This window comes from Corvus brachyrhynchos, unplaced genomic scaffold, assembly GCF_000691975.1.
Source record: "Corvus brachyrhynchos isolate BGI_N302 unplaced genomic scaffold, ASM69197v1 scaffold115, whole genome shotgun sequence".
Taxonomy (NCBI): domain Eukaryota; kingdom Metazoa; phylum Chordata; class Aves; order Passeriformes; family Corvidae; genus Corvus; species Corvus brachyrhynchos.
The window spans coordinates 8,771,141-8,789,719 of NW_008239553.1; the positions used below are offsets into that span (position 1 = coordinate 8,771,141).

The 18,579-nt window shown below is 41.0% G+C and overlaps 1 protein-coding gene across 8 annotated transcripts in view; it reads left to right on the top strand.

Moving 5' to 3' along the window:
- MGA (MGA, MAX dimerization protein) overlaps positions 1 to 18,579 on the top strand; it is a 58,358-nt gene that overhangs the window by 24,501 nt on the left and 15,278 nt on the right. For 5 of the 8 annotated variants that reach the window (XM_017741825.1, XM_017741826.1, XM_017741824.1 and 2 more), the window contains 10 exons: positions 243 to 877; positions 1,529 to 1,886; positions 2,801 to 3,024; positions 3,872 to 4,012; positions 4,425 to 4,500; positions 5,867 to 6,387; positions 7,875 to 8,172; positions 9,871 to 10,503; positions 11,090 to 11,389; positions 12,812 to 14,514. In XM_017741825.1, the coding sequence (XP_017597314.1) occupies positions 243 to 877; positions 1,529 to 1,886; positions 2,801 to 3,024; positions 3,872 to 4,012; positions 4,425 to 4,500; positions 5,867 to 6,387; positions 7,875 to 8,172; positions 9,871 to 10,503; positions 11,090 to 11,389; positions 12,812 to 14,514 (4,889 nt within the window). The remainder of the gene's footprint in view (positions 1 to 242; positions 878 to 1,528; positions 1,887 to 2,800; positions 3,025 to 3,871; positions 4,013 to 4,424; positions 4,501 to 5,866; positions 6,388 to 7,874; positions 8,173 to 9,870; positions 10,504 to 11,089; positions 11,390 to 12,811; positions 14,515 to 18,579) is intronic. The other 3 variants (XM_017741827.1, XM_017741829.1, XM_017741830.1) reach the window with 3 other exon arrangements.

Below are 18,579 nucleotides of genomic sequence, written 5' to 3' on the forward strand. Positions count from 1 at the left end.
GGCTGGGCAGGCACAGGGAGCCCAGCCAAGGCCAACCCACCACAAATATGTGTGCAAGATCTCCACAAAAACAGTTGTGCAGGCTGCTGGTTGTGTTTCAGAATGGATTATATTTGGTGTGCCTATGTTATATACAGTTCTTGTAGATGAGTGCATTTTTTGGAGATGTATTTACCTATCCTACGGTGTTTAATTATGATAAGATTTAACTTCAGGAGTTGAAGTACTCTTCATTTATTTAGGTGGCAGTTCAGAAGGTTCTTTGAAGAATCGCTCAGCATTCTGTAGTGACAAGCTGGATGAGTACCTGGAAAATGAAGGGAAATTGATGGAAACAAGTATGGGATTCTCTTCTAACACTCCCACTTCTCCTGTGGTGTATCAGCTTCCCACTAAGAGCACTAGCTATGTTCGAACGCTCGACAGTGTTTTAAAGAAGCAGTCCACTGTAATTCCATCAACATCTTACACATTCAAGCCTGTTCCTCCATCATCTACCTCTAGGAAGACAAAGACTCAAACCAGACAGACATCTACAATCAGTAGAATAAAATCTTACAAGCCTATTCTGCCTTCACCTTTTCCTGCAAAGCAGAAACAGAACTCATCAGGGGAAAAGGCTGCTAAGTCTGCTAGCAGTTCGAGTAACCAAGCAGATGGTTGTGCTCTGCCAACTGTGGATGAAAACACGTTTCCAAAGCAGATCAGTTTGCGTCAAGCACCACAGCATCAACAAGCACTTCGTCCACCAGGTTTGTCTAAATCTCAAGTGAAGTTAATGGACTTGGAAGACTGTGCTCTCTGGGATGGGAAACCACGGACCTATATTACAGAAGAGCGAGCAGACATCTCTCTGGCAACCCTGCTTACAGCTCAGGTAGATCTGTAATGGTTCTTTCTTTTCTGTACTGTTGCTTTTTTTGATCTGCCCACTTACGGATGTTGCATAGAGATGCAGAAAATAAGACCGAAGCTGCTAAGGATCATGATAAGGCATGAGATTCCTTTGTGGTGTAGTCTTTGCAGTGAAACTTGAGGAGTGCTGACTTAGCAGTATGTGAAAAAACTACTTGTGATAATAGTGTGTTGATACAAATTATTAATAATTTGAATTGTTTAAAATTTTCACCATTAAAATTTGGGTTAATACAATTGTTATTCAGTAACTGCATTTCCTTGCTATTTTCCTTTTTATGTTTTCTGTTGAGCTAACTGCAAGAAAATCCTGGTCATGTAATCTGCTTGTCATATGATAACTTCTTTTGCTTTTTTCACATCCTGCTTATTACCAGGATGGTTTTGCTTTCTCCAGTTGCCTCTCAAAAGACTTCAAATGCAAACTCTGTTCTGTTGGGTTTTTTTGGTTTTCTTTTTGTATAGAGGACAAGTTTTCATATGTAGACAGTGTAACTGGAGGGGTTTTCTAAATGAACTTTGAATAGCAATTTTGCATATGCTTGATTTAATTTTACTAAAATATTTCTCTTACTAAAATTTGAAGTCTATGCTTCTTTAAAACTTCTTTTAGGCATCTCTTAAAAGCAAACCTATCCACAAAATAATAAGACGACGAGCACCTCCGTGCAACAATGATTTCTGCCGACTGGGTTGCATATGTGCCAGTCTGGCACTGGAGAAACGTCAGCCTACCCACTGCCGCAGGCCAGACTGTATGTTTGGGTGTACCTGCCTCAAGAGAAAGGTCATGCTGGTGAAGGGAGGATCAAAACATAAGAAAATGATGAAAAAGGCTGTGCGTGGAAAGCTTGTGCTGTTTGGAACAAAAGGACAACAGCAAGAGGATGAAGATGTGGAAGAAGAGGGTGATGGGGAAGAAGAGGAGATGAAGCAGAAAGACAGGAAGAAGAGGAAAAGGGTGGAATACAGTGAGTATTGGTGGAGATTACAGCAAACAACCAGTCTTGGTGGGCATTTTTTATTAGGATGTAGTAGTGATGCCATTTCTAAATCCAGCTGACTTACAGGAAATAACACCTTTCCTTTTTTTTTTTTTAAATTCTTACTTACGTGATCAGCATTTTGGGCACTATGTAGTTATTTATTGAATCAAATAGCTGGAGTTTTGTTTTGGTAGTTTAAACTCTTGTTCAACTCTCCAAATGTCTTTAAAGACTATGGATATGAGATAATTACTTCTGTCATTGTTGGTAATGTTCACTGTTACAGTGCTCTTATCTTTCCCTGTTAATGAATTAAGTATCTAGAGCTGTGTTTTCAGTTGCTGTAAGTAGCTGTATAGTTCATGGATTTCATTGAAAATACAGTTATTTATGGTAATTTCAGATCTGGCCTAAGGTATGCTCAGAAAACCAAATTGGTAGAAATTGTGTCTGAATTTACATTTTCAGTTTCTTCCTAACCATACTTTTAGGAATAGCTAAAACAAAGTATTCTCTGGTGTTCTACTGGAATAAATTATTTCTTTCATACAACTGCAGTATACAGGTCTGGGATTTTTTTGGGTGTTACCCAGTTTTTCAGTATGCACCATCAGTGAAGGTCACTAATTTTCAGTGTTTTTGTGTATCTTCTATCACAGTAAAAATGAGAAACGAGGACTAGTGTAGAAACATTTTTATTTTTATTTCTTCTTTCTTGTAGACAAATCCCAGTCACTTTCGACTAGAATTTGAGGCAAGAAAAGCAACCAGCAGAATTTTCTGGCAGTTTGAACTAGCTGCATGGCTAGACCTCAAACGCAAACAAAAAATTCTGTTACTGCTGTGATAGATGGTGTTTCACTTGTAAGTAATTTTTGGTTTTTTCTCTTTTTTTTCAGCTATCTGTGACTCAGAGCCAGAACCACCTGTTAGGAATTGTCCATTGTGGGTGAAAGTAGAAGGTGAAGTAGATCCAGAGCCAATTTATGTCCCAACACCATCTGTTATTGAACCAGTTAAATCTATGGTACTGCCCAACCCAGAGGTCTTGCTTTCTAGTAAGAACAGATCTTCCAGTGGAACAAAACCAGGCAGAATGTACACTCCTAGACCCAATCCAGTGGTAAGAGAAAAAAAGAGATGCATGTTTTTCTTTGTACTGAAAATTAAAACAAATACTGCCAAAAGCTTCTGTGCTAGGCAATTCTAGAGAAGTTTGAGGTGAAAGCCTAGGACTGACTGCCCATAGGTGTGTTGATAAGCTAGGATGAATTGACTGTATACAAATCTTTAACTATGTCCCTCTTCTGTTGAGAATTTACTGTAGCAATATGGAGATGGTGGAAAGTGATTATGGTTCACTAATAGCCTCATTTAAAAATACAGTATTATATGCTATTTTTGTCAAGATTATTATTAGTACTGTAATATTTATAAAAGTAATTAGCTACATAATGTAGCCTAAGTATGAATTACATGCAAAAAATGTTTGGATACAGACATAAAGTGTTCAGTGTAGTTCTGTAATTTTTTTTTTTTGTCCTTGAGGTTTCACTGCCAGTGTTCTAAGAATCTGGCTTTGTGTCTCCTCTCACCTTAGCATCAGAAAAAAGCAACAACAGCAGTAGAGGAAAAACAGCCATAGAGTTGAGTGTAGTTATATCTGAAGAACAAACATACCAGAGTAGTTATTTAATGTATACCAGATAATGTTAAACAATGCATAACACTTAGGATTTGTTTCTTCGCTTAGAAGAATTTTTTTTAATTTTTGGAGGCTGGTGGTGGCAGACTGGACTATGTGATGATACTGAGAGGGCAGATCTAGCTTTAAATGCTGGACTTTTCTCTGACTCTTACTATTGAAGCAATTATGTTGAACTGTTGTTAGAAAGCAAAGCTGTTCCGTGAATCCAATGTGCATCTCGAACAGAGAGGAGAAGTTTTTGTCTATTTTTTTTTTCTTTTAGATTCGAGAGGAGGACAAGGATCCTGTCTACATGTACTTTGAAAGTTTGATGACTTGTGCAAGGGTGCGAGCCTATGCACACAGGAGAGAGGAGAAAAAGCAGCAAAAAGACAAAAGTGATTCACAGAGTTGTAGTGTAAAGGTACGAAGTTATACTGTAACTAGTGTGTATTATAGAGCAGGCAGAAATATTGAAAATGTTTAAGTAATTTTTTCCCCAGAAACTCCTACATGACATGAGGGCTTGACTTGCATTTGATGGTGGTAGGGCTGTGGAAGCTGGAGCCTAAATCGCTTTGCAGTGCTGGTAAACTTACGCTGTTACTGTGCTACACATTGTCTCACCTGGGGAAATGCCTGGCTGCCACAAGTACATTATTATGTAAGGCTTAAATGTTCATTGTTAATAGAGCCCTTCTAAGATGAAACCTGTAACATTGTCAAACACAGCATATATTTATGATTTGGGGTGAACTAGTTCATTTTGTGCTGTAATTTTTAGTGCGGAAGTGAGATGTATAGGGTGAATATTTCCTTGCATTTCTTTCCTCCAGCAGGAGCATGAACCAGAGCTTCAGCCTCCTGTGAAGGCAGCCTGTGAGGTAGACAAAGACACTAATAAATCCAAAGGTAAGAGCTGAGTCGTGAGTATAATTCGACCTCTTGGTAGTTACACGTTTTTGTGGTATTTCTTAAAAAAAGTAGCTACTGATGAAACAGAAGTCTGTTTGCTGGGGGAGTTACTACAGTTGTTAATAAAAATCTTATGATATGCATACAGTTCTCTTAGCAGCTGGGGGGGAGGGAGGCACATGGAGGTACAGCAGACTAAATATCCAGTACTTACTGCTGCTCTAAATGTAAAATGACCTGTGCTGCAGCAGCTTGTTTAGCAATAAGAGATAAAACTGCACGACACTTGTCTTCAAGAGAGTTGATTAGGTACTTGGTAAGAAATGGAGATGAATGGTTTTGCTTTGTCTGGGTATTTTTTTTTCCCCTCTTCTTTTCTTTACTATTACTTTGTAGTTACTGAAAAATTAAATATCCAAGTAGTACTGGGAGGATGGGATCCTCATATTCTTGACATAGAATTGTATGGGACAAGGAAGTGCCTGGGCTTTATTTGGAATTATTTGATAACTGAATTTGTTCAGTTCAAGTTGAAAGATTGAAGTTTTGCTATGTTACAGATACTGGGTTTGAGTTTCTAGTTCATGAAGAAGTAGGCTAGACATCCGTGTTCTCTTTCAGTCTGAAGCGGCCCAAATCATGTTACAAGCCTTAAAATGAGACATTTACTAGAGGCATTATGTCATCTGCTAATGAACTATATCTGCCTTTTTGAGCTTATTTTTTTACTGTTTAATGAATACAACAGCACACTCTACATTTAAGGATGGGAATGGAAAAATAATACAGTTAGTTGAAAATGCCAATGCATTGGTAGGTGAAATTAAAATGGCCAGGACACAGGGCTCAACATCCTTACAGTTTTGCAAAAAGGGACGTTGTATCTCTAATGACATCAAAGGTCATGCTTCTGTTCACACATCTTGTGCAAAAGACAGTTCTGCTAGCTGTGTGTCCTCTCATGCCATTATAGGACACGGGTGCTTTTCTGACTCCAAGAGAAAAGTGCCATCTCTTGAATAACCAGTGATGCTTTCTACTGTGTTGGTGTGTTTGGAGAACTTCTACCTATGTATTGAAACAACCCAGCTTTGTTTAGCTTGTGATGCAATGGGATACAACCTGACGTGGTATGGCTGCAGGGATTGAACCGTGAGAAATAATTACATTAGTTTTGCAGTGAGTTTTGGCTTGCTTGTGAAGCTCTACAAGGGGAGGTGATGCTTTGAACAGTTCTTTTACTTGCTGTTGGCCTACAGCTGAGCTGAGACAAGGGTGGAGGTGTGGGCAGAATGAAATTGTTTGACTATCCAGGTGATTAAATGCCATAGTATTGCAGAAACCTATTTCAATTCTTTCTCAGAGAAAAGCTGGTGGTCTTCCCGTAGTGAGGGGGACTCTTTCTCCACCTCCTATGTTCATCACACCACTCGAGGTGAACCAACCAAACTTATCGAGATTATCTCTGACTGCAACTTGGAGGAAGATCACAATAAGATCTTGACCATCTTATCACAGCATATCAACAGTAACGCGCCACAGTGCCTCAAAGTGGGTAGCTTCATTATTGAATTGGCTTCGGAATACAAGGCCCAGGATGAGAACCATCCTTCTGTCTGCTCCTCCAAAGTGAAAATTTCAGTGCCGTCCTACCAGCACAAGGACGAGAAGCCTGAGATCCCTGTCTTGGAGATTCCTGATAGCGCAGTGGCGTCATGCAATAACTCAGAAAATGTAAAGGTCATGCGGGCAGAGCCAGTGGACAAACTGCGGGAGAAGCTGCATTGGGGCAAAGGCTTGCCTTTTTATGCAGGGGTTTCTCCTGCGGGAAAGCTGGTTGTCTACAAATGCAAAGCTAATACGAGCCCCTCGGGCTTGATTCAGGTGGGTCCCTCTGCCTTTACTGTGGAGATTAGATGCATCTTCATCCAGTACTATCCCAGAACTCCTTGAAGGGGAGAACACTCTTTAATTTGTCTGCATAGTCTTGTGCCTGTCTGGACAGGAGTTCTTAGAATCTGGTGGCATTCCTCTCCATAAGCTTGTCCCTTTCAAGATTTACTCAATAACAAGAAATTGGATTGGAATTCTGAAATCTGATGGTTTAACTTGTCTTTTTGGTAATTTGGGTCTTGTTGACCCAAGTGCGGAATCTCTCTCAGGATCTTTTTAAGTCTTTCTGGAACCCCATGAAGGTGCATTTGACACATAATGCTTCTAAGTGAATGACTGTATGAGTCCACAAAAAGAATATTTTCTGTCGAAGTATACACTGGGACAAAACTTTAAAACGAAAATGTAAACATTAAATTGCTTTTTGCTACAGCTTACTGTTAATCTTCACTAACATCCTGAATCCTCTTTGTAGAATATATGTTTTTCATCAAGAGACTTCATAATCCTAAATTCAAAGGCTCTTTTTCCTGCAGTTTTGTGTTGCTGGCTTGGTGGTAAGAATTAGTAGTAGGAACTGCAGGGTTAGGGTGAAGATCTTTTTCCATCATAGCTATTTGTGATTATAGTAAAACCACTTTCAGGAAAACCAAAAATGAGAGTAAAATATATTTTCATGACACTTTTCAGATGTTACACTCTCAGAAAGAGAAACTAGTGGAGAGAAAAAAATTAGGAGATTTCTTACCTTCAGTAAAAGTTGATCCATAAAAGCTACTGTTTATTTTAGTAGTGTGTTAAATGCATTTGGCTTTTAGAAGGTATTAATAAACAATTTGAAAGCAGAATGCAGCACTACCAAAACTTTGCATTGTCCACTAGGCATAAAGCCTGACATGCAGAAAGATATTCTGTTTTTTTTTCCTGTGCAGTCCATTACCACTACAACTTGAAATTCGAAGTTAGTGAGCTCATCATACCTTAATTACAGTATCAAACAACAGTGTGGATAAGGAAAAAGTTAGTACAGCTTTTACAAGCTCTTTCGAGTTTTGTCTCAATGTATATGTCATCAGTATTCTTTCTTTTGTGATGCTAGGTCTTAATTATGGTTGAGAATTTTATCCAAAGTTGTCCTTAAGTTAGGGAACCTATTTTTATTCAGGACTACTACAGCATAAGTAAGGGATAGGAAAAACAGATGCTAGCTTCACTCTTAGCTAATTTTAGTGATTTCACATGTTCCTTGGACTCTCTGGTTTTATGTCAGAGTCTGAGCAGCATTTAAAATCTGGATTACAAAGATAAAACAAGAGTTGTTTGAAGTTCTCCTGGGCAATAAGGAAATTAGGGATTCCCATTCTGAATTGCAATGGTTTTTGAAAAGGACATTTAAGAGTCCCATGGAATGAAACACCTCTCCAGAAGTGGTGAATTAGCATTCTTTTCACAAAGTTTCCCTTTTCCCCTTTTTTCAGGTTAATGATAAAAGGTATCCTCAGGCCAAACTGCTTTTGGGACAGATGGGGGCATTACATCCTGCCAGTCGGCTAGCAGCTTATATCACAGGCAGGCTGCAGCCCACAGTACTTGATATCGCAGCCCTCAGTACTGTGATCTCCAAGGTAGCACCCAGTGCTAAAACACCTGCTTCTGGGACACCATCAGTCCAGGGGCGCACAACATCAGCTCCTAAAACTACATCTTCCACCAGCACTACTTCAACCCCCACAGAGACGACTCTGAAAACCCATGTCCCAGCACAGAGACAGATAGGTAGGTTGGAACTTATTACTGTGTTTTAAATTGCGTGAAGCTGAAGTACAGAGTGAGTGTACAGCATTAATGTTGATTTCTGTGCAACAGTGCATGCTGCCTTTGGCTGCATTGCCTGCCTAAGATGCCTCTGCAATAAATAACCTCTTTAAAGCAGAAAGTTTTATGTTGACTTCAGAGTAAGATTACAGATGTTGACTATTAGTTGTTTTATTAATGCTGCTAGAGCATATTTTCAAGGGGCGAGAGTGGATGGAGACTCGCCAGATATTAACCGGGATTTTTGTTTGGAGTTCCGTTACTATCATTTTTAATTGCTTTTCATCAAACACAGATTAACTTCAAATGAGTATCACTAATACATGGTTCTTCGCTGTTAGATTTTCTGCTGATGTTGCACTCATAATTCTTGTGACCACCAAAGATGTGTGAAGCAGCAGTGAAAGACAAGATGGTCCAAATCTGGATTAGCGAATCAACAGGTGTGCAGCCAATAACCACGCCAGCCTCTAATCTCATTGGATTTCACAAGCTAAACAGGGTTGGACTTAGCACTTTGAGTTCAAAAAAAAAAAAAACAAACAAAAGATTGGAAGATGCATGAGTTACTTGTTTATCTGAGTTGGTACTGAAATGGTTACCCCAGCATGGAAGGAGAGGAAGTTGCCTTTTAACTATTACATTTTGCATGAGTTTAAAAAAAGAAGTCTAGTACCCATCCACATAATCCCACACATAATTTAAAGATCTGAAGAAGCTTTGCAAGGGAAAAGGATGTTACCTGTGTCCTGGAAAAACTTTAATTTCTGATTGATTATTTTGTTTCTTTCTGCCTAAATTTTCATTGCTACGTAAATGGGTGTGTTGTTTTTCTTGTCATGTAATAAAACTTGCTGTTTCGTGTGTTTATGCAATTTGAAAGAGCTGGCTGTGTTTCATTGATGGGTGAAGTCACTGCTGCATAGTGATTTAAGTAAAAAGTATCAGTTCTGGCATAGTCTGGGGTAGACATGCTATATGCATAAATAACTGCAGTGTTTAAATTGGGCTTGCTCCATAATGTCAGTGCTGTTGTACTCATCTGTAGGCAGCTGGAGTGATGTAAATGCAGTAAATTCTGGTCCCTTGGAGAGCAAGGGATGAGGTAAAGGATCTTCCTCACGGTGATTAATTTCCATCAGTTAAATTTGTTCCATCCAGTGTGCAGTCTGAATGTTGCTGCACTTAGAAGGGGCAACTCTGTATCCCTCCCATCCCTTTCCCCTGTGGCTGTGTAAGACGAATACAGTAGAAGGGGATGAAAACCAAGAAGCAATAAAAAGGGGAAGATGACACAAGCTGTTACACAAAGAATTTGAGGTTTAGAGAATAATTGGAACTCATTGTTTCATTTAGGTGTTTGTTGTCCTGCACTGTTAGTTAGGATTGTCCATAGTTTCACAATGAAGAACAAGCCTTCAAGACCTGATTCTTTTGTGTGTCTGGGAAGAAATGCAGTAAAGAGCTATAGTAGTGGAATAAGGCAGACATATTTCTAACATGTAAGGCGTATCCAGGACTGCCATAAAGGTTTTGATTTAATTGTAAGGTACATAGAAAAAGGAGGCTCAAATTCATGCTGAAATTACAACTGTAGCACCTCATGAACGACGAAGAGGAAATCTATTGAAATTTTGACCTGCAAGTTTTTATTTGCAGCTGCCCGACCCTCACCTGGTGGTGTGTTTACCAAGTTTGTGATAAACAAAGCAGGAGCTCTACAGCAGAAGATTCCTGGAGCGAGCACACGCCAGCCTGCCTCAAGGCGACAGTTGCTCAGTATCAAGCCCACACCGATCACGGTCATTGCTCCCGTGGTTCCTTCAGTGCTATCTCCAGCTCAGTGCACAGTCTTTCCTGGGGTCACTACGGCCAGCACCATTTCTCCAGTTGCTGTGGAAAGCAGCAGTGTAGCAGCATCTACTGTGTCCACTCCTAACCAGACAAAAGCTGGTGAACTTCCCTGCTCTCCTCCTGCAATTACAGTCACAGCTGCTCCTGCAACACCTGGAATCAGCACCTGTACTACTCCATCCACCACTCTTACTGCTACTGTGAACACAACAAAAACAACAGAGGTGGTTGCAGCAGTAGCAGCTACGTCATTCCCAAAAATTGTAGTAACACCACCAACTGTTACTTGTCCTGTTGTCACAACATCCACTTCGACAGTTGTACTAACAACAGCTGCAGCAGCTACACCTGTGGTGACCACACTAACTTCCTCTGCTGTCTCTGTTCCAGTGATACTGTCAGGAGTCAATTCAAGTCCTCCACAGAACCCAAAAAGAGGTAATGAATGCTTAGGTGCTTTGGGTTATTACTCTAAATGCTTTTTTTTTAATTAATTCTGCCTCTTTTCATAGCTGTAATACGGTCTGCAACTGGTTTCAATTTAAATACGGATTCACTTGCCCCGTCCCCCTTTCCAAAGCAGGATAAGAAATGTCATCTGTTAAGTTGCTTTTTGTATTCCAACCTGAACTGGTAGAGAAGGGAAAAAATGTAACTGTCTGGTCAGTGACTGCTATGAAGTGAGCTGGAAGCCTCACACCATTCCTTGACCTATAGAAATGTATAGCACAGTTACAACTGCTAGAATTTCATGGTTGGCATGGAGTCCAGGAATTAGGTATGGATTTACTCTTCCTGTGTCGTGGTTGAGAAATGTCAGTGGAACTACATAGAAAAAACCCAAAACTCTTCTGACCTGGTTGGTTCTATGCGTTCTGTGAATAAAGAGTAAAACTTGCCTTCAAATAAACTTAAGAGATGCAGTTGTTTGCAAAATATTTGCATTTGTATTTATTAAGAATAATGCCTGATCAGTAGGCAGTCTCTTAAACTGATTTTTATGTAATTTGTTAAAATATTTCAGATGATGCTGTTCCACAAGCTGCAAGTAAGACTCCCCCAAAGATAGCTCCTGGAACAGACAAACGTGTTGGACCTCGATTGCTGCTGATTCCAGTGCACCAGACACCTTCTGCACTGCGACCGCTGAACAACACGCAGCTGGCACAGAGGCAGAGGATGGTCCTTCAGCCTCTCAGGAGCCCTGGGGCTGTGAACCTGTTCAGACATCCCAATGGGCAGATCATTCAGCTTGTTCCCCTGCAGCAGGTTCGAGCTGCGGGTGCCCAGCCCAGTGTGCAGCCAGTGATGCTCCGCAATCCAGGTACAAAGTCCAGTGCTTCCTTCATGACTGACCAGTGTGTTACTCAGAAATGAACAAGGAGACATATCTTTGTGTGATGCTCCTTTCACCTGCTGAAAGTAATTGAACAGGGTCTAATTTGGTTCTGTGTGAGTAGTTGAAGAACATAGTGTAATTATTCAGATGCAGTGCAACTTAAATACCATGTGTATAATATTCAGAAAGTGCAGTTAATAGCTAAGTCACCAAAATTCGGGAGTTCTTTGCAGCAAGTAAAAGGGCCTGTGTGTGTGTGTGGCAATGAAGCCATGTCCATCGTACTGTCCCAACTTAAGAGACACTCGACCTGGTGATTCAAAAATAATTCTTGTTGGAGATTCTCTTAAAAAGAATTACCTGTTACCCATGTTTTGTTGGATGTGCTGCTCTGTTTTTGTTAGGTTTTCAGGTTGGTTAGTGTGTTTACAGAAGATACTCAGATGAAATTTTACATTACAGTACAAAATTGCCACGTTTTTTCCTCCTTAAGAGTGTGAGATGAAAAATAAGTGTGATTTTCAGCTGTTTCTGTAGTGCACAGTTGAAGACAGGGTTGGAAGAGTTAGAAATTGCAGGTTGGGTATGCTGTTGTATGTATTTGTAAATTCTAACCCAAATGTACTTTAAATGCATGTTTACTCTGTAGTAGGACCTTTTCTTCTGTTCTCTCTGTATCAAAACACACCTCAAAGAGAGGGAGATAGAGTGGGGTGGAAGGGAGAGCAAGAGCAAGCACAGTAGATAAAACTCCGGGGAGGAGAGAAAACAATGCTGAGCTTTTGTTGAGGTTTGAGCATGAGGTGTAGTAAAGAATCAGTCAACAAATTTATTTCATTTCTTTCTGTTTTGAGGCTCTTGCTGAACAAGAGAGACTAGTTGCCATTAGTAATATTTTTCTTCCCTGTTTACGGAGTGTTGAAACACTGCAGAAGAGTTCATAAAGGTGAAAAAGATGGTGGTATAATTTTGTAATTTTGACGTAGTTTTTCTCTTTGCAAGTCTTTTTCTGAGAGAAAAAAAAAGTTAAAATTAAATACTATTTTTTTACTTTTTTATTTTGCAAAACCCCAATTTCCCTGTTTTCCAATAAATGGGAAAGTAAAATGCAGGACTTTCAATGCTGTGTCTTTTTTGATTAAAAAGCTTAATGCTAGAACTTGGCATTAAATCTGTTAGTTTTAGAGGGGCCAATTCATTGGTTTTATTGGGGTGTTACTTAAAAAAATTGAAATTTGTATGTCTTTATGCAGGACCAACTTTTCCACTGAGAACTTGTGGTCAAACGCCTGATTCCATTATGATCCTTGGGAGTGGTGTCTGCTTTTAGTACAGCATCAAACATTAAAACTGAAAGAAAAAAGTTGCTTCGAGAAAGTCTCAGTTGATGTTTTGTTTTCCTCACAGGATCTGTTGTAGGAATCCGGTTGCCTGCGCCTTCTAAGCCTCCTGAGTCACCTGTTTCTCCCAATTCCTCTGTGTCTTCCACTTCTCCTGCCACAAATTCAGCTGTACAAACTGCAGTACCCAAGTTATCCCCCCCATCCAACCCAGCCACTCAAGCATCTTCTCTTCTTCCTTCAGTAACAAGTTTTGTATCACAGGCAGGCACTCTGACTCTGAGGATCTCCTCCTCTGCTGCCAGCAATGTCCCAAACCAAGCAGCCTCCGAGTCTAAAATAACCTGCAGCTCAGGTGGTCTGCCAGCCACCACTGCTAATCTCATACCTTTACAGTCCGGAAGTTTTGCTTTACTTCAGCTCCCAGGACAGAAGACTGTGCCCAACTCTATTCTTCACCATTTTGCATCTCTTCAGATGAAGAAGGATTACAGGAAAATATGCAAGAAAGAGGACTCAGGTGCTGCTCAGCAGAAGGAGAATGGGAAGGCTCCATGCTCAGGTGGCCCTGAAGTTACAGAGTCTGAGGTCACAGTGCCAGATGGGAAACAAGAAGAAAATGAGTTGTCGATTAACCAGGCGAATGCTGTTGAGGAGTCAGCATCTGGCACAGTCACACCTAGTGGTGGTACAAATTCCACTACATTAGAGATGGTGGAGAAGAACTCAAAGGTGCTAGAGAGTTCTTGTGATGATAGCTTTTCTTCTCAGCATGATGTTTCTGCAGATGTTGTATCATCTGACCATTCATACATCAGCGAGAAGCCAAATGATGAGGAAGAAAAAGGGGATTCTGAAGAGAAAGAGGGTTCTGTCAGTTCCGAAACTGTTGTGGAGGCAGTTTCAGCTAACTCTGAAACTCTTTGTGGGTCATCAGATCAGTCTTCAGTTGCTCCTCTGGATAATAATGCACATTCACAGAGTCTTGAGAATCAGGAGACTGCCCAGTTGAAGAACCGTGGGAAGGAACAAACACATGCTGAACATGAAGAGAAACCAGTAAAAGAGGAGGAAGGAGATGCAGAGACACAGATGGAGGAGGACAACAGAGCAAGTTCTGGACAGTTGCATAGTCAACAAGAGCAAGATATACAGCTGAAGATCAAGGAGGAACAGAGAGAGACTGAACTGTTTCAGAGCAAACAAGAATGCCAGGGTGATGCTGCGCAGCCAGGTATGGAAAGGAGGGAGTACAAGAGCTCTATAGAAGTGGAAAGCATAGGAGGGAAAACAAGAAGTAGGCCTGAAGTTTGTTCTGCAAAAGGGCAGGATAATGCTTCAGGAGAGAAGCATACAGTCGATACTGAGGACAGCAAAGGAAACATAGCTGAGCAGGAAGGCAGTAACAGCAAAGAACGAGCTGCTTTTGATTCTCTGGAAGAAATGAAAACAGGCCACGATATTCTAACACATGTCAACAGTTCTTGGAGCAAAATATCTAGCATTGTACCCCCTTTAGAAAATAGAAGTGAAGTGGATGGCCAAGCTGATACATCAGAGAAAAGTAACTTCCTGACAGCACCAGAACAGAGGGCACACAGAAAGGGTTACATGCCCACTATTGATATAACTGCTGATGATATGGAAGAGGATGAAGAGGAAGATGAGGAGGAGGAAGAAGAGGATGATAAAACTGATGATTCTGCTGATGAGATGCTGGATGGTGCTTCTGACTCCGCAAGTGAAGAGGAAATAGATGTTGAAAAAGTGGTAAGCATTTACCTTTTTATGGAAGGATATATATATACACTTTTTTTTTAATTGCCTGACTAATGTGTCATAACCCATGGATTTGCAAGACAGAGTATGATGTTTGTGTTTTGGACTTCAGTCTCTTTAGGAAGTGTAAATTGGGTTCCAAATGGAAATGTCTTTTATTAGTTGCATGCTTTTTTTAGGTAGTAGTGGCCTTGTAGAAATTGCCTGTTTTTCAGATAACAGGAGTTACATTGAGCCATCTGTAATAAAACTGTTGCAGGTTGTCTTCCTCCGATATTTACTCAAATAACTTGGTTACTTGAAATGTGACTTATTGATCCAAAAATGTAGTGGCCAGTGTAGTATTTCTGTTACTTTAAGGTGTTTTCTTCTATTTAGTTTTTGTAGTCTTAATTAACATTTATATCTGGAAGGAATGTTTGAATCCATCCTTAAATTCATTTTTAAAGTTAATAATACATTTAAATAGTATGTGAAAGCTGTCATTCCTTATTTGATAGAAAACAAATTGCTCCAAAAGTCACAGAATAAGGGTAAAACTTTGTAGTTAGTGTAGTTATGTTCAGATTTTAATGCTCATAAAATTCTCATCAAATTTAACCCAAAAATTAAAATAAAGCAATCCAATGTGTAATTCCTTTACTTCTTACGTATCACTACATGACTTAAGAAACAGTGCATTGTTACTTAAAATTACAAAACTGTAGTTTCATGAATCAGTCAAATGGACATATGAATCAAGCCTTTTCTCAGGATGAGATACAAGTGGAAAGAGAAGGGTTAAGCTGGAGAAGAGTTGAAGAACAGACAAATTTAAAATAGGAGAGATAATGTTTGTGTCTTCAGGATTTTGAAAGTATAGAATTCTTTTAGTTCTTTTGTGTTAATGTACTCCTCTTGGAGTTGAAAATCAGAGTTCTTTGGTACAAACAGGTCCAGAAGATTCCTAAAACACCTGGGCAATAACTTCCTGGTACAGGTGCTACAGGAACCAGCTGGGAATGGTGCCCTCCTTGAACTGCTGCTTGGTAACAGAGAGGCGCCTGTGAGTGAAATCGCAATTGTCTGCTGTCTTGGCCATGGCAGCCATGAAACAATTGAGTTCAAATCTCTGGTGGCGGGAGGAAAAGTGCCAGCAAAACTTCAGCTGTGGATATGAGGAGAGCAGACTTCCAGCTGCTCAAGGAACAAGTTAGGAAGGTCCCCGAGGTTACCCACCTTGCTGACCAGTGGCAACCAGTTGATTTAATCTTTTTGGATTTCAGTAAAACTTCTGGTACTTTCTCTCACAGGATCCTTCTGGACAAAATGTCCAGCACTCAGCTGGATAAACACATCATGTAATGGGCAAGCAACTGGCTCACAGATTGGGCATGAAGGGTGATAGTGAATGGGATAACAGCAGATTGGGGACTGGTCACTCCTGAGGTTCTGCAGGGCTCCCATCCTTGGCCCTGTGCTCTTCAACATCTTCATAAATGACTTGGGCACAGGACTGGAAGGGATACTAAGTAAGCTAAGCCAGGAGGAGCTGTTGACTCTCAAAGGTAGAGAGGCCCTGCAGAGAGACCAACCACATGAAGTTGAATGATGGCAAGTGCTGGATTCTGCACCTGGGACAGGGCAACAACCCTGGGTGTCCAAACAGCCTGGGGAACAAGAGGCTGGAAAGCAGTGCCATGGGAAAGGGACCTAGGGGTCCTCATGTATGGCAAGTTGGATATGAGCCAGCAGTGCCCTGGCAGCCAGGAGGGCCAAGCGTGTCCTGGGGGGCAGCAGGCACAGCATCACCAGCCGGGCAAGGGAGGGGATTGTCCCGCTCTGCTCTGCACTGGGGCAGCCTCACCTGCAGTCCTGGGTGCAGCTTTGGGTGCCACAATATAAAAAAGACACTATTATAGATTGTCCAAAGGAGGGCAATGAAGATGGTGAAGGGTCTGGAGGGGAAGTCATATGAGGAGCGGCTGAGGTCACTTGGTCTGTTCAGCCTGGAGGAGGCTGAGGGGGGCCCTCGTTGCAGTCTGCAGCTTCCTCATGAGGGGAAAAGGAGGGGTGTTGCAGCGGGGATTTCTGCGACATGTAGACAGCGAGGCCCGTGGAAAGAAATAAGACCAATTCTTGATAGATGTTTCAGAGATCTTTATTTTCCAGCTGCATGGCCGGAGTCCTGCCGAAGAACCGGCACAATCGGGATCCCCAGGGTCCTCTCCGTGCAGGAGAACACAAAATAACCAATGGGAACAGGATTGACCAGGGAGTAGGAAAATCCCGTAGGCCGTGCCTCTACTCCAGGGTCTCCTCCCCCTGGACCCCACACCGGGGCGGGGAGCCCCAACAGAGGGGCAGGCACTGATCTCTTCTCTGTGGTGACCAGTGCCAGCACCCAAGGGAATGGAATGAAGCTGAGTCTCGGGGGAGGTTTAGGCTGCATATTAGGAAAAGGTTTTTCACCCAGAGGGTGTTTGGGCACTGGAACAGGGTCCCCAGGGAAATGGTCACAGCACCAAGACTGACAGAATTCAAGAAGAGTTTGGACAATGCTCTCAGGGACATGGTGTGATTCTTGCGGATGATGTTGTGCAGGGCCAAGAGATGGACTTTGATGATCTCTTCTAACTTGGGATATTCTATTATTCCATGATAGCCAAGTGAACAACTCTGGCTTTTAGAGAATCTCTTCCACTTCCAGAAAAACAGACTAATCAGTTCATATTCCAGTTCACTGTTCTCAGACAAGATGATAGCATCTCAGCTGTATGAAGTGACAAAACTGAACACAGATGTTTTTTTTGGAAGTTCTTTTAAGTTGAAAACGAAATTGTTGCTCTCTTGTCTTCCATCAGGTGGTAGCAGTTTCATATGTCCTATGTCCTTCAATAACTTGAGCAGAGTTATCACCAAGTTTTGAGAATTGCAGTTAATTCATTCCTGATGCCAGATGGACTTTCCAGACCCAAGTCTTAGGAATTTGTTGGTAAACCAACAATAGTGTCTAGGTCACAGAGTAGTCTGTTATCAAGGTTGATGTTTGAAAATTGTATTTTCTTTCATCCTGCTAAAGGCTGATGAAGCAAAAGAGTAATTATTAGATATTGTAAGAAATGTTTGTTTTGGAAGAAATGTATTGCGCAGGTTTTGACTAGCATGGTTTGGAAAGCTGTCTAAGGGTATGTCTTCACCACAAGCTCACGCAAATATGATAAGCTAGCCTTGGTTCTAGAGCAGTAAAGCTGAGGAATGAGATATCAGAGGACTGTAAAAACCTGTCTGGAATTTGGATTTATTAATCTCTGTTGCCTGCAAGTTGAGTTAGCATGTCAGTGCCTAATGGAGAAATCAGTTTTGGATTTAAATCTGTTATTTTTCACTGGGATGTACTCTTTCCTCAGTGTAGTGCTTACAAGACAGATTGCACTGGTATTGTTTGTCAGACTGGATGAAGTCAGAGCACATAAACAGGCTAGTAGAGGATGTTTATCTGCTTCATTAACTTAGTGGAAACAAAGACGCAAAGAGTTACGTGCATGTCCTCTAATAGTTTTGTTTAGTGGAAATACTTAAGACAGCTCTGTTTCTATTAGTTTGGAATGTGTACTGGTTTTAGTTGCTCAGGAGATGGCCATTTGAAACCTCAGAGAACTCCAGTGAGAGTCAGGATGATTGCTACCTAGCTGTAGTAGCTATTACTGTTTATTTTTTAGCATATTTTTTCCACACTGGTTAATTGTTCTTAGTTTCGCACATCAATGCCCTTCAGATTACCTTCTTACCTTGTGCTGACTTTGTGTCCTTGACTTTGAGACTTTTCTAGTCTCCTCTACTCAACAGAAAGAAGCTTCCTGGGATGGTATCTTTGCCCTTTTTCATTTCCTACCCTGAGTTGCATCAAGAGAGGCTTAGGATGGTGAATCATTGTGGGTTTGGTGATGTGAATAAAACCTTCTGGGGATATCTACAGAAGCAGACTAATGAGTATCAGGACCTGCTGTCTGAACAAATTCAAGTGTGATGGTCTGGGAGATGATGTTAAACTCTTGATCCCCAAGGCATGATGAT